Below are 14031 nucleotides of genomic sequence, written 5' to 3'. Positions count from 1 at the left end.
ACCAATGCTCCTCGAAATGTTCGGGAAGCATATGAGCATTGGACACGAGCAAATGAAAAGGCTCGAGCGTACATCTCGGCAAGCCTTAATTAAGTCTTAGCCAAGAAGCATGAGCCCATGCTCACAGCTCGTGAGATCATGGAGTCCTTGAGGGGAATGTTTGGACACCCGTCTGTATAGCTCAGACATGACGCTCTAAAACACATCTTCAATGCCCGTATGCAAGAAGGGGCATTCGTTTGAGAACATGTTCTCAACAAGATTGTCCACTTCAACGTGGCGTAGATGAATGGGTCAAGCATCGATGAAGCCAGTCGTGTTTAACTCCTTCTGAGTGGAGAAGTACTTCAGGCTCTTATGGTCTGTGAAGATCTGTATTTTCTCCCCATACAAATAGTATCTCCAAATCTTCAAGGCAAAAACCACAGTTGCTAATTCCAAGTCATGTGTAGGATAGTTCCATTCATGGTTCTTCAGTTGGCGGAGGCATAAGCAACCACCTTACGATGTTGCATAAGCACGCATCCTAGCCCTTTCTTTGAGGCACCACTGTAAATTACAAAGCTACCTGATCCATCTTGCACTATAAGAACGAGAGCTGAAACTAACTTCTGTTTGAAGTCTTGGAAACTATCCTCACAAGCCTCACTCCAGACAAAGGAAGCTCCCTTCTTAGTCAATTGAGTCAATGGAGTGGCTATGCGGAAAGAATCCTCCATAAACCGTCGGTAGTAGCCTACTAACCCTAGAAAAGTGCGCATCACACTCACTATGGTTGAATGGGGCCACCTCGTAACTGCCTCAATCTTTGCAAGATCAATGGAGACTCCATTCTTCGACACCACATGTCCTAGAAAGTACACTTGCCTTAACCAAAACTCACACACAGAAAACTTAGCATATAACTTATTCGCCCTCAATGTCTACAAAACTTTTCGTAAATGCTCCTCATGTTCTGCCTTTGTCTTGGATTAAATCAAGATATTGTCTATGAAAGCTATTAAAAAAGTGTCAAAGAATTCCTTGAACACCCTATTCATTAGGTCCATAAATACTACTGAAGCATTTGTCAAACTGAACGACATTATGATGAACTCATAATGCCCATACCTCGAGCGAAAAGCCATCTTTGGTATACCACTGTTCTTTATCCTTAGCTGACAGTATTCTGGTATCCCTCAAGTGCTTAGGTTCAAGAGATAAGTCTTGAATATTTTGATTCCATGGCTGGGCTAGTTGCATTTGTACCGGTGGTATCGGTTCCTGCTGAGTCTGATTTTGAGCTGTCTATCCTGCCTTTGCACTGCAGATTGAATCTAGTATTCTCTCTTCATAAAGAATGAAGCAACAGCCTCCCCAATTCTTGCTTCCATCGCCTTCTCATCAACTTGAGCCATAGGTGGGTTTGGAGCTACTAGGACATTCTGACTCTCACCGACTTTCTTCTCCCATACCTCTGACGGAGGTGGGTCCTGGACTTGTGGGTGCTACACTTGGGGATCTCAAACCCTTTCTCTAACTGTCCTATTCACTCTGAGCTTAAGTGTCATGTTCTGCCATGAACTCACAGATCAAATCTCACTGGACCCCTATTTAATGAAACATGTTTACTAAGGTAGTACATCAACTAGTCTCATGCATTACATACTTAAAACTTTTATTAGTAAGAAATGTTGGGAATGTCCTAAATTCACTATTCGTAAAAAGTTGTTAAACATATTCTATCTATTAATACAAGTATTATTGGGTATTTTATTCACTAAATTGTTATTGATATTGCATTCTATTATATAAATCCAATAAACGAATCCATGGCTATAATATGAATACTTTAACTTTTTGTTGCGACATAAAAGAGGATCAAGCTTTAGTATATAGCCAAAATGGTCTATAAGTGTATAGATGAGATTGGGTATCTCATCCTGGTGACACTATTGGATGCAACCCATTTTGTATATTGATACATATGATGTGATCCTAAAATTATTCCTGTGGAGACATGTGAGTGGAGGCATCCAATGCATTGAGTTTGAATAAGATCGGACCTTGAAATAGTCACTTTTCTTTATAACGACCTTTTACTATTAAAACTAACTATTTCAAAATTCAATGACCTAGGGTAACTTGATCTTAATCCCGAGCTAACTATTAAATCCAGTTTATTCGAGATTATCCTTTGATTGGCCTACGTGAGAGTAGTCTAACAACACTGCTCAATAAGCCTCCCATTTTAGAGATAACACCAGATAGATAGTTGGGGACATAGCTCTGCAAGATGGAATTCACTCCTACTCGACTTATGGTTAGCAGATAGGTTGTTCTCTTAAGCACTGATTTCTGGTTTTGAACAATGATGCCCCACCCTCTCATGATTGCAAGGGTCATGGTTTATAAGTTGGACTATAAACTAATTGTTCAATGAAGGATCGGTGGGAGCTTAAAGAGCAAGATGTATTTACAATGGTAAAACGGTAATTTTGACCTAACTGTAAATACGAACGACCTGTGAAGGATCGACTTACCAATTATTGTTAAAATGGACAAATTGCAACTATCGAGTTATAGTGGTGTGTCTCGGTAGTTAACGAATGATGATTAATTCGGTTTAAAGAGTTTAACCAATTGCAAAAACATTGGAGCTCATAATCTATAGGTCCATAAGGTCTCTCCACTAGCTCGTAAAATTATCTTGGATTAGTAAATTGAGTGAATTTGAAACATTCAGATTCAAAATTAGGGTTTTGAATTTGAAATGTTCAAAATCAGTTAGGGTTTCTATTAATTGTATTAGATACAATTAAAACATTTAATTTTGTCGAAATTAAATGAAATTGGTGAGTTCGAAAATATTTAAAAAATGATTTAAATAATAGATGAGATATAATATATTATTTAATATTTGGTATTAAATTGAATTAATTAAATTATTTTAATTAATTATCCATTTTTATTCAAAATTTTGAAATTGTTTAAAATTAGTAATTTGATTAATCAAATTTTGGATATATTGAAATTCAAATGTATAAAATTGATAATTAAAATTGATTTTTTGAAAATCAAATTATAATTAAAATTAAATTAATCATATTAATGAATTAAATTGAATAGAATTATGTGAAAGTGGAAAAATCTAAAATTGGATTTTCCCACTCAAATAACACCTCATGGCACTTCAATTTCAATGGAAATTGAAGTGTCATCAGCTGTTTTAATTTCTAATGCATGGGATTTCAGTATAAATTGAAGTGTAAATTGAAGTGTTAACTTCAATTTTTTTGCCATGCAATTGGATTGAAAGTTGAAAATCTGCTGAAACAAAAACCCATCAAAACCCTCTTCAATCTCACTTAAATTTAGCTCCAATTCAGTGTTTCCACCACACAATTCAAGTAGAGAATAATAGAAAAGGTCTCTGTGGTGGTCTACTGAAGGATTGAAGATTCAATTCATGGTAATCAACTGGAACTTAAGAGTTCTCAACAAAGGTATTGTATTCATTGAAACTCTCTTCTGAAAGTATGTTTCAATGCATGTTTTAAAATCAAATTAAGAGTAATTAGAGTGCTTATTGATTGAGATTTTTTCTGCTGCATGTTGGTTTATTCTATCAATTGGTATCAGAGCATGAATTAAACATTCAATTATCGTTAATGTTAGTTTGGTGGGTGAATTTCTAAGATTGCATGTTTCTATGTATGATATGGTAGAAATTCAATTTTGGCATTAGATTTCTCTTTAATTATTAAGTTTAAATTGTAATTGACTCTTGATTGATGAGCTTATATGTGTGCTCTAGAGTATGTAATTTTATTATAGTAAATAGAGTCCAAATTAGGTTGTAACTGAAGTGAAAAACAAGCATGGACGAGCAGTAGATTTATGGGTTGAAGCTTCTGCCTACAAGCGTTGCGACGTTGTTCATCGAGCATTGCAACACCATGGGCATTTTTTATAAACAACGTTGCAACATTGGGATGCACCGTCATGACGTTGTTCATCTGAGCCAAGAACAACATGTCGGTTCGCGCAGGAGGATGACTAGTTTGACCAATTCGATTTTCATCCGGTCTGTTCAGCCATATCTAGTCTAGTTTAGCCTCAATTGGAGCTGTAGTGTTCCGGTTCGGGTCGGGTCGAGCAGTCCAGACCTCTTTTGAAGCTGTTTTTGGATTATTTTTGTAATAATTAGTTTTTTTTTACTTGTTTAGGATGTCGAAGTTGAACCATATTGGTGTTGTTTAATTATTTTATGCATGTGGTGTATATTATATTTGAATTAAACATGTTTGTGCATATAGTATGACATTTAGATTTTAAATTCCACCATAAGAAAGCATGTTGCATGTATAATATTATGTTATAAGTTAGTTATAATATATAGTATGCATGTTTAGGGTTTCTTAAAATTAGTATAACTGTTATGTTAATTTTTGAATGCCTTTGATGTTTATTATGGTTTGAAAGCATGTCTATGTTATATAAGATGTTATAAAATTGGATTAGACCTTAAAATCTATAACAAAGTTAAACAACATGCTTCTTGATGCTTGATTTTATGAAGTAAAAATGTGGATGCTATGAGTTGATGAAATTGCGTTGCGCACTCAAGTTTCCCCAACGGAATCCAAGTGTAAATTCCTCTGAGTTTCCTGGTAAGTCTAAGGTCGAACACAGGGACTTGTAAAAACAGATTGCATTGGTAATTTTTATGAAAACCTTGCGGTAACTGAGTAAATAAATTGATTGTTTGGGTTTGTTGTTTGCGTTGATGAAAATAAATAAATGCGATGGATTTGAGAAAAGGCAGTTATGTGATAGATGCAATGAGTATGCGATGAACGGGTTGAGAAAATCTTTAGCTAGCGTTACTTAGGAATGTGTCAGACTATGCGATCATATTACAACTATACACAGCAAGTATTTTCCAATGTAAATGCGATGCTCCTAAGTCTAGGACGCATGTGTTGAATGTAAAAGTGTCCATAGAGCTTATTCCTAAGTCTCTACTCTTGTCCTATGCGTTGATGCAAAATGCAAGAAAGCAAGGTGACCACATACAATCACATCCTATCTCTAGGATGCATCCGTTGCGTTAATAACAAATAGTGATCATTCCTAAGCGCCTATCTCTTGTTTATGTGTTCTAATCTGGCTCTTCCGAGTCTAGATTTAATCTGGCTCTTCCGAGTCTAGATTCTAACCTAACCTTTCCAAGTCTAGATCCTGTCCTTAGACTACCCTCTCGAGTATCTCTAATGGACGAATGAAGCATACATAAAACAAGATAATCACAAAGAATGAAGATTCCCTAGTTGTGCTAATTAAATGCTTCTCAACCCATTAAACTGATTTAACTACTCATGCGTGAATAACAGAGAGTGAACAAATACAGAGAAGGAAATTCCATTTTTATAAATGAGTTGAGTATAAAATGACAATGGAAGTTGAAGATAGAGAGCCTGCTAGCAATTCCTTGCTGATCGAGGCTTTTACACTGAAATCTCCATTCTGTTCTAAAGATGTTCCTGCCTCCGCAGGCGTCGGCCCTCTCTCTTTTCTTGAAGCTCCCGACGCTCTCTCAAGCTTACCGGAACGGTCTGCCGGCACAACTTCCTCCCTTGCGTCCGCCTTAAAATGAAAGAAAACAAAGAATAAAAGCGTGCGAACTGAAGTATGAAATCTCTAACTACTAAACCCTTTCTCTTAAGAATGCCTTTGGTATTTATAGAGCATCCATGGTGAAAGGCGACTTCTCTCTCCTGGTTGTACAAATGGGACAACTTTAATTCCTAACTGATGCGCCGAATAATTGTCATCGACAAAGCTGAGTGTACTTTGTGACTGTTATCGGCTATCAACTTGATTTGGATTCGACTGTCATCAGCTTTCTGTCCCATCGTGCTTAATTGGCCTTTCACCCAGATGCGCCCACCATGTTGCGTTGACCAAGTTGCGGCGATCCTTCTTGGGCGAATGTTTGCGAGCACGATCAACGAAAAGCCTTGCAGTAAAGTTGCGCTCAACCAATGATTTCCCATCATCGCAATTCTCGCATTGCGTTAATGCATATTCTGCCAAAAAAATACAAAGGTTAACTGTTCTAATGCGCTGAACGCATGTGACCACAATATTATGAAATTGGTGCTTAATGGACGCAAGTTAACATATTTCATCAATGCAATCCAACATTGTTTAAGACTTTAGCACTATGATAATGTGCATTTCTGCCCGTTATCACACCCCCAAATTTAAACAATGCTTATCCTCAAGCATTAGCTAAAGATTCCTTTAGCAAGTCAACCACAATGTTCTTTTTCTAGATTTCTGAAGAATACTCCGTTCAAATCCTATATACCAGAATTTCCTTAAGTCTTATTCAAGTCTTTTCATAAAATATTTCTAAGACCTAGGGACTGCAGGCTTAACTTTTAAAAGGACTTTACTGAATTCTGGAACATCGCATGATTTATTTCAAAAGGAAAATTTTCTATCGGGGTGTCAAATGATTTTATCCTTGCACAAAAATTTTCTTCATTCATAAATTCTTTTCTGACCTTATGCTGATCCAAGTGCCTTGCCTTCGTTTTGGCTTGCCCCCACGGGTGTCATGCGGACACCCAGCTACGAGCAATGCACTCTTCCTCAGACTAAACTCATACCTATTTGGCAGTGGAGTTACAGTCATTTATTTATGCGTTGATCCTGGTGACTTACTTTTGTTTTGGTTTGCCCTCATGTGTGTCATGCGGACATCCAACTACGGGTAAGTGCCTTTCACAACTTAACTCTTATGAACATGGGTTTTCCATTGCGTTGACAGTGGAGTTATTATTCTCATTTTTTTTTTAGAAAATAGCAAGGTCGAAAATAAATAACTCACCTTCAAATTTAAAATGCGGCAATGTTCTCATTGCCAAAAGAGAGTTTGAAAGAAAGAAAGCTAGCAAACCCCTAACTTCTAGAAATATTTATGAGGTGACTATCTTAAGATTAAGTTGATTCTAGTATATATGAAAGACATAGAAGCATATTTTTCATCATTGAAATCATACTTGGCAAAGAGACAGCATGCGGTAACTTACTAAATTTATCTATGTCAAATGATTGTGTTGATCAAAGAGGATGCGGTGATAAAACTTTTAAAAATAAAATGCAACGTGATAGCACAAAATTTGAAATAAAGATAAGGAAAAGTACACCCCCAAATTTTGCGCTATCACCCGCATTGTGTATTGATGCATCCATCCTTGCGGTGATCTATCTTCTATGGATTGCGGTGATGGAGTGAGATAATTTGGGTCTTCATGTAACATCTCTGCAATTCTGTGCCTTAATCGACGTAAACAAACAAAAAGAGGGTCAAGTGATTTAAAACAAAACAATTTTATTTTATTTTATTTTATTTATTTATTTATTTTAGAGCAGTGTAGATAAATAGTAAACAAAGTAATTGCGATAATAGATAGTAGCAAGAAAGATAGAATTTCATGAAGTATTTGATGCAGGAAAAGGATATTCAAAAGGATTGCGTCCCTGATGAGGTTGAATCATATAATACTCATAGACCAATTATTTCCGGCTGATTTGTTCACGTTCATGGTGGCTTTTCTCTCTTTTCTTTGTCCTCTGGGAACTTTACTGCCTTAATCCGGAGTTTTTCCCCATGAATGCTCATTACAATTTCCCCCTTGCGCATATCAATTTGAGTGTGACCGCTTGAAAGGAATGGTCGTCCCAATATGATGGCGCATCTTCCTCTGCTTTATAATCCAAAATGAAGAAGTCTGCCAGTAGGATGAATTTATTGATTGAAATTACGACATTTTTCAACTCTCCTTCAGGGTGTATTCGAGATCTGTTCGCGAACAGAAGAGTTTCCTTTGTGGGTGTAAGTGTGCGTTCAATTGTTTGAAGATTGACAGCAGCGTTCTGTTTATACGTGCCCCAAGATCGCATAGTGCTTGGCCACTGAAGGTCCTTCCGATAGAGCATGGGATCGTGAAGAATCCTGGGTCGCCCATTTTAGGTGGGATCATAGCATTTTGCGCTGCAGCCACTATTGTGATCTTTCCTTCCTCATTTTGTTCCTCTTTCAGTCTTTGCAAAGTTACTGGTGGTTGGACTTCTTCTATTCCAAGTTCTAAAGGCTTAAGGTTGGACGCAACTTTGGGGTCTATTTTCTCGAGCTTCTCCAAACTATAGGTCAATGGGTCTTCGATTTTCGCCGCATTCAAGTTGGTCGCAATGAGCTTTTCCCCTACTTCCGCAGTCATGTTGTCGCTTAGCAAGGAGACTACTAAGGATTGTTCCTTCCCGTTACCCCCAGCATTGCAAGGGAGCTCAGTTGAGCTCGACAACGCTTCTTGCGGTCTGTTTTTCAGCTCGCCCGCAATTTGTTCCATTTGGATTTCGAGATTTCTGATGGATATAGCTTGGTTCTGAAGCACTGATTCGTTTTTCTCAATGTATTGCTTCAGCAAGCTCCCTAAGGACAAAGATTGTGGTGGTTGTGAGCTGCTAGCTTGGCTTTGCACTGAACCGTTGTTTTGCGAAAAAAATCCAGGTGGCCCTCCTTTTTGTGCCACAGGTTGAAAACTTTGCTGTTGATTTTTCCACGCAAAATTTGGGTGGTTTCGCCACTTGAGGTTATATGTATTGGAATAGGGATTAGCTCTCATGAAGCATTACGGCTGCGGGTTTGTTGGGCATTCCTCTATCAGTGAGCATCACCGCAAATTACACAACTCGCGGTCGTTTGAGTGATTGCGCTGACCTGCCCTTTATTCGCTCCCGTATTATTAATTGCGATGCCTTGTATCAGACTCATCATCGCAGTCATTTGATTTTGCAGGGATGTGATGGCCCCATAGTTTGCGTCATTTTCTTTGATTCTTAATCTTTGATCGTTTTCTTTCCAATCCTCGTGATTTTTGGAAATGCGATCAAGTATACTCTTTGCCTCCTCATATGTTTTGTCGAGAAGATCACCAGCGGCTGCCGCATTGGCAGCGGTCTGCGAAGAGGGGTTCAATCCTTGGTAGAAAATCTCCATTTGCAGGCAGTCTGGCAACCCATTGTGTGGACAGTCCCGGACTAACCTCTTAAACCTCGCCCAAGCATTGTTGAGCGATTTGTCCATGCCTTGTTCAAAATTTGTAATAAGTTTCCTTCGTTTGGCGTTCTCGGTAGATGGAAAATACTTCTTCATAAATTTGTCCACTACCTGTTCCCAAGAAGTGATCTCTCCCGGTTCAAGAGAATACGCCCATTTCCTAGCCTAATCACAAAGAGAAAATGGGAACAACGTTAGTCGAATTTCTTCGGCAGAGATGTTCGGGAACACAAAAGTATTGCATATTTCAATAAAGCTTTGGAGGTGAACAAGCGGTTCCTCGCCACGCCTTCCTCCGAATTGACCTGCAGTCTGGATCATCTGCAGCATCACCGGTTTCATTTTGGAATCTCCTTCCGTTGAGGGCAAGCCTCATGATTCCCGGAGAGAAATCATAAAGATTTGGTGATGCATAGTCCCTAATGGGTCTATTGCAACCGTTTGCCAACAAAATTGGATTCGCCATGACATTATTATCATTTGGTGCTCTATTTTCAGGCTGCTCCGCCATCTCTTGTTTATCTGATTGTAGTTGCTTTTGGCGGTTTCTCAGTCTCTTTCTAAATGTCCTCTCAATCTCCGGGTCGTAATTCGCCAGAGATTGAGAGTCTGCAAAGGAATAAGAAAAATTACCGTTAGCACTCTATTTTGCCAAAGTCCCCAGCAACGGCGCCAAAAACTTGATGCTTGATTTTATGAAGTGGAAATGTGGATGCTATGCGTTGATGAAATTGCGTTGTGCACTCAAGTTTCCCCAGCGGAATTCAAGCATAAATTCCTCTGACTTTCCTAGTAAGTCCAAGGTCGAACACAGGGACTTGTGAAAACAGATTGCGTTGGTAATTTTTATGAAAACCTTGCGGTAACTAGGTAAATAAATTGATTGTTTGGGTTTGTTGTTTGCGTTGATGAAAATAAATAAATGTGGCGAATTTGAGAAAAGGCAGTTATGTGATAGATGCAATGAGTATGAGATGAACGGGTTGAGAAAATCTTTAGCTAGCGTTACTTAAGAATGCATCAGACTATGCGATCATGTTACAACTATACACAACAAGTCATTTTCCAATGTAAATGCGATGCTCCTAAGTCTAGGACGCATGTGTTGAATGCAAAAGTGTTCATAGAGCTTATTTCTAAGTCTCTACTCTTGTCCCATGCGTTGATGCAAAATGCATGAAAGCAAGGTGACCGTATACAATCATATCCTATCTCTAGGATGCATGCGATGCATTAATAACAAATAGTGCTCATTCCTAAGTGCCTATCTCTTATTTATGTGTTCTAATTTGACTCTTCGGAGTCTAGATTCTAACTTGACCTTCCCAAGTCTAGATCCTGTCCTTAGACTACCCTCTCGAGTATCTCTAATAGACGAATGAAGCATACATAAAACAAGATAATTGCAAAGAATGAAGATTCCCTAGTTGTGCTAGTTAAATGCTTCTCAACCCATTAAACTGATTTAACTACTCATGCGTGAATAACAGAGAGTGAACAAATACAGAGAAGGAAATTCCATTTTTATAAATGAGTTGAGTACAAAATGACAATGGAAGTTGAAGGTAGAGAGCCTGGTAGCAATTCCTTGCTGACCGAGGCTTTTACACTTAAATCTCCATTCTGTTCTAAAGATGTTCCCGCTTCCGCAGGCGTCGGCCCTCTCTCTGTCTTTGAAGCTCCTGTTGCTCTCCCAAGCTTATCAGAACGATCTGTTGGCGCAACTTCCTCCCTCGCATCCGCCTTAAAATGAAAGAAAACTAAGAACAAAAGCGTGCAAACTGAAGTATGAAATCTCTAACTACTGAACCCCTTCTCTGAAGAATGCCCTTGGTATTTATTGAGCATCCATGGTGAAAGGTGGCTTCTCTCTCCTGGTTGTACAGTTGGGACAGCTTTAATTTCTGACTGATGCACCGAATAATTGTCACCAAAAAAGCTGAGTGTACTTTGTGACCGTTATCGGTTGTCAACTTAATTTGGATTCGACTGTCATCAGCTTTCTGTCCCATCGCGCTTAATTGGCCTTTCACCCAGATGCGCCCACCATGTTGCACTGATCAAGTTGCGGCTATCCTTCTTGGACGAATGTTAGCAAGCACGATCAACGCAAAGCCTTGCGGTGAAGTTGTGCTCGACTAATGATTTCCTATGATTACAATTCTTGCATTGTGTTAACGCATATTCTGCACAAAAATACAAAGATCAACTATTCTAATGCGTTGAATGCATGCGACCGCAATATTATGAAATTGGTGCTTAATGGACGCAAGTTAACATATTTCATCAACACAATCCAACATTGTTTAAGACTTTAGCACTATTGCATTTCTGCCCGTTATCACTCTCTTAGGTTAACAACTTGTTTTAATAGTTAAAATAGGTCGTTATCTTATAAAATTTGGTTACAAACTCAATTGGTTTATAATCCTGTCTAAGGTTGAAGGTATTTAAGTCGACGGTTTACGTAACACCTCGTACCTGGAGATTATGACCGAAATGTTGAGCATTGTTAACCGACTTTATGAGCTTGCATGAGCGGTGTAAGGTTTAAAATTGGTTTAAACACGTAGACACCGTAAGTTAAAATTTAAATATAAACGTTATACTTGGATAAATCATATAGACTTAGGTTGTTTAAAAATTAATCGAATGTACCTGAGTAAAAGAGTACCCAAACATTTAGAACACTTCAATGGGAAACTAAAAATATATTCGATATATCGTTTTTAGCTCTCATGTTCCTAAGAGTTCATATCGTGAGATCCATGCTCGGCTTCATGCCGCTTTTACCGCGCTACTCCATTCGGAAAGTTTTTGCATGGGTAAATAACAAGGTGAATGGGGGAAGTAGTTCATAGTAAGTGGGTAAAGGAAATGTGTCAACATGTCCTACAGTCTCCTCCATTAGTTTGAACCGTAAAATTTTTATGTTGCGCCTTCTGTCATTTTTAGGCGGCACTAGCTAGTCGTTAACCGCAGAGATCCCTTCAGAGGGTTGTAACATAGGATTCGGAATAACACAAGCTTCAGAAATGAATAGGATTTTATAGTTCTGTCTTGAGTGATGTCTTCTAATTCAGGGGCATGTTCATACCATTCTATAAGTTCTAAAAATAGTGGGTCACACTTATAAGAGTTGCTAAAGGAAACCAAACAGCTATAGGAATAAGAGTTATTCCGGATATAGTATTTGGTCAAGATTTTCTTGCTTCAGTGAAAGAATATTTGACTACCCCTCGATAGCATCTATTCTAACTCGCTAAAGTATCATTGCAAATAAATAAAGAAATATGGGCAATTATTACTTTTTGCTAAATTTTGATTTAAATTTAATAGAATTTTTTTATTTTTCAGCAATGTCAAACTCAATTATACAACTTCTTGCTTCTGAAAAATTCAATGGAGAAGCTTACTCTAATTGGAAATCGAATATAATACAATATTAGTGGTTGACGACCTGAGGTTTGTTTTAATAGAGGAATGTCCTCCTCTTTGTCATTCAAATACAAACCGATATGTTCGAGAACTTTATGATCGATGGGAAAGGGCTAATGAGAAGTCGAGAGCCTACATCTTGGCGAGCATATCTGATGTGCTCAATAAGAAACATGAAGCCATGCCCACTGCCCGTGAGATTATGGTGTTGTTGCAGAAAATGTTCAGGCAACCGTCATCTTCAGTACGACATGAGGCTATAAAATATGTTTATAACTCACGCATGAAAGATGGAACCAATGTTAGAGAGCATGTCTTGGACATGATGGTTCATTTTAACATTTTAGAAGCTCACACTGCTATCATAGATGAGAGTAGTCAAGTTAGTATGATCTTAGTGTCTCTTCCGAAGAGCTTATTGACCTTCCGAACTAATGAACAAGATTAATTACAACCTGACTACTTTATTGAATGAAATTTAGACTGACCAATCTATGATGAAATTAAAAGAAGAAAATTCTGAAGGGATCATCTTCGGGAACGAAACCTTCAGACAAAAAGAAGTCAGCCCTTTCCTCTTCTAAAGATAAAAGTATCCAAATGAAGAAGAAGGGTAAAAGGAAGAAGAAACCTGCTGCTATGAAAACCAAGGCTCTTAAAGGAAAATGTTCTCATTATGGAGAAGATGGGCATTGGCAATGCAACTGCTTGAAATATTTGGCTGGAAAGAAAGCAGAAATGGAAAAACAAGGTCAATAAGATTTACTTGTAATTGAAACATGCTTAGTGGAAAGTTCTCACTTAACTTGGATATTAGATTCAGACGCCAGTAACCATGTTTTCACTTTTTTGTAGGAAAGTAGTTCTTGGACTCAACTCTCAAAACACGAAATGACTTTCAAGGTTGGAATAGGAGAATTCATTTCAGCTGAAGCAATGGGAGACAACAAGTTATATTTTGGAGAATCTTTCATTTTGTTAAAAAATGTATATTAAGTACCAAAAATGAAAAGAAACTTAATCTCCATATCTTGTCCGTTAGAAAATATGTATAAAGTATCTTTTGAAATCAATGAAGTGTTCGTTTTTTCAAGAGGTGTTATATTTGTTCTGCTAGACTTGAAAATAACTTGTATGTATTAAAACCGACTGAAGCAAAAGCCATTTTAAATATAGAGATGTTTAAAACGGCAGAGACTCAGAATAAAAAACGAAACATTTCTCCTAATGCCTATCCTTGGCACCTCAGACTTAGTCACATATCTCAACAGGATTGAGAGATTAGTTAAAAACGGTCATCTAAATCAGTTAGAAGATAGTTCTTTACCTCTGTTTGAATCATGTCTTGAAGGAAAAATGACTAAAAGATATTTTTCTGAAATGGGTCTTCGTGCCAAAGTACCCTTAGAACTTATACATTCAGACTTTTATGGTTCGATGAATGTAAAAGCTTGAGGTGGATATGAATATTCTGTCAATTT

The 14031-nt window shown here is 37.7% G+C and overlaps 1 protein-coding gene across 1 annotated transcript; it reads right to left on the bottom strand.

The window, feature by feature from the left end:
- Positions 1-473: 473 nt before the first annotated feature.
- Positions 474-1242, bottom strand: LOC120080949 (uncharacterized mitochondrial protein AtMg00860-like). Its single transcript, XM_039035634.1, has 2 exons — positions 1139-1242; positions 474-867 (listed from the first exon to the last, which is right to left on the bottom strand). Exons 1-2 carry the CDS (start codon positions 1240-1242, stop codon positions 474-476), a joined length of 498 nt encoding a protein of 165 aa, XP_038891562.1.
- Positions 1243-14031: the final 12789 nt, after the last annotated feature.

Source organism: Benincasa hispida, chromosome 7 (assembly GCF_009727055.1).
Source record: "Benincasa hispida cultivar B227 chromosome 7, ASM972705v1, whole genome shotgun sequence".
NCBI classification, from domain to species: Eukaryota; Viridiplantae; Streptophyta; class Magnoliopsida; order Cucurbitales; family Cucurbitaceae; genus Benincasa; species Benincasa hispida.
The sequence above is the reverse complement of the archived record's forward strand: the minus strand, read 5'-3'. Positions and strand labels throughout refer to the sequence as shown.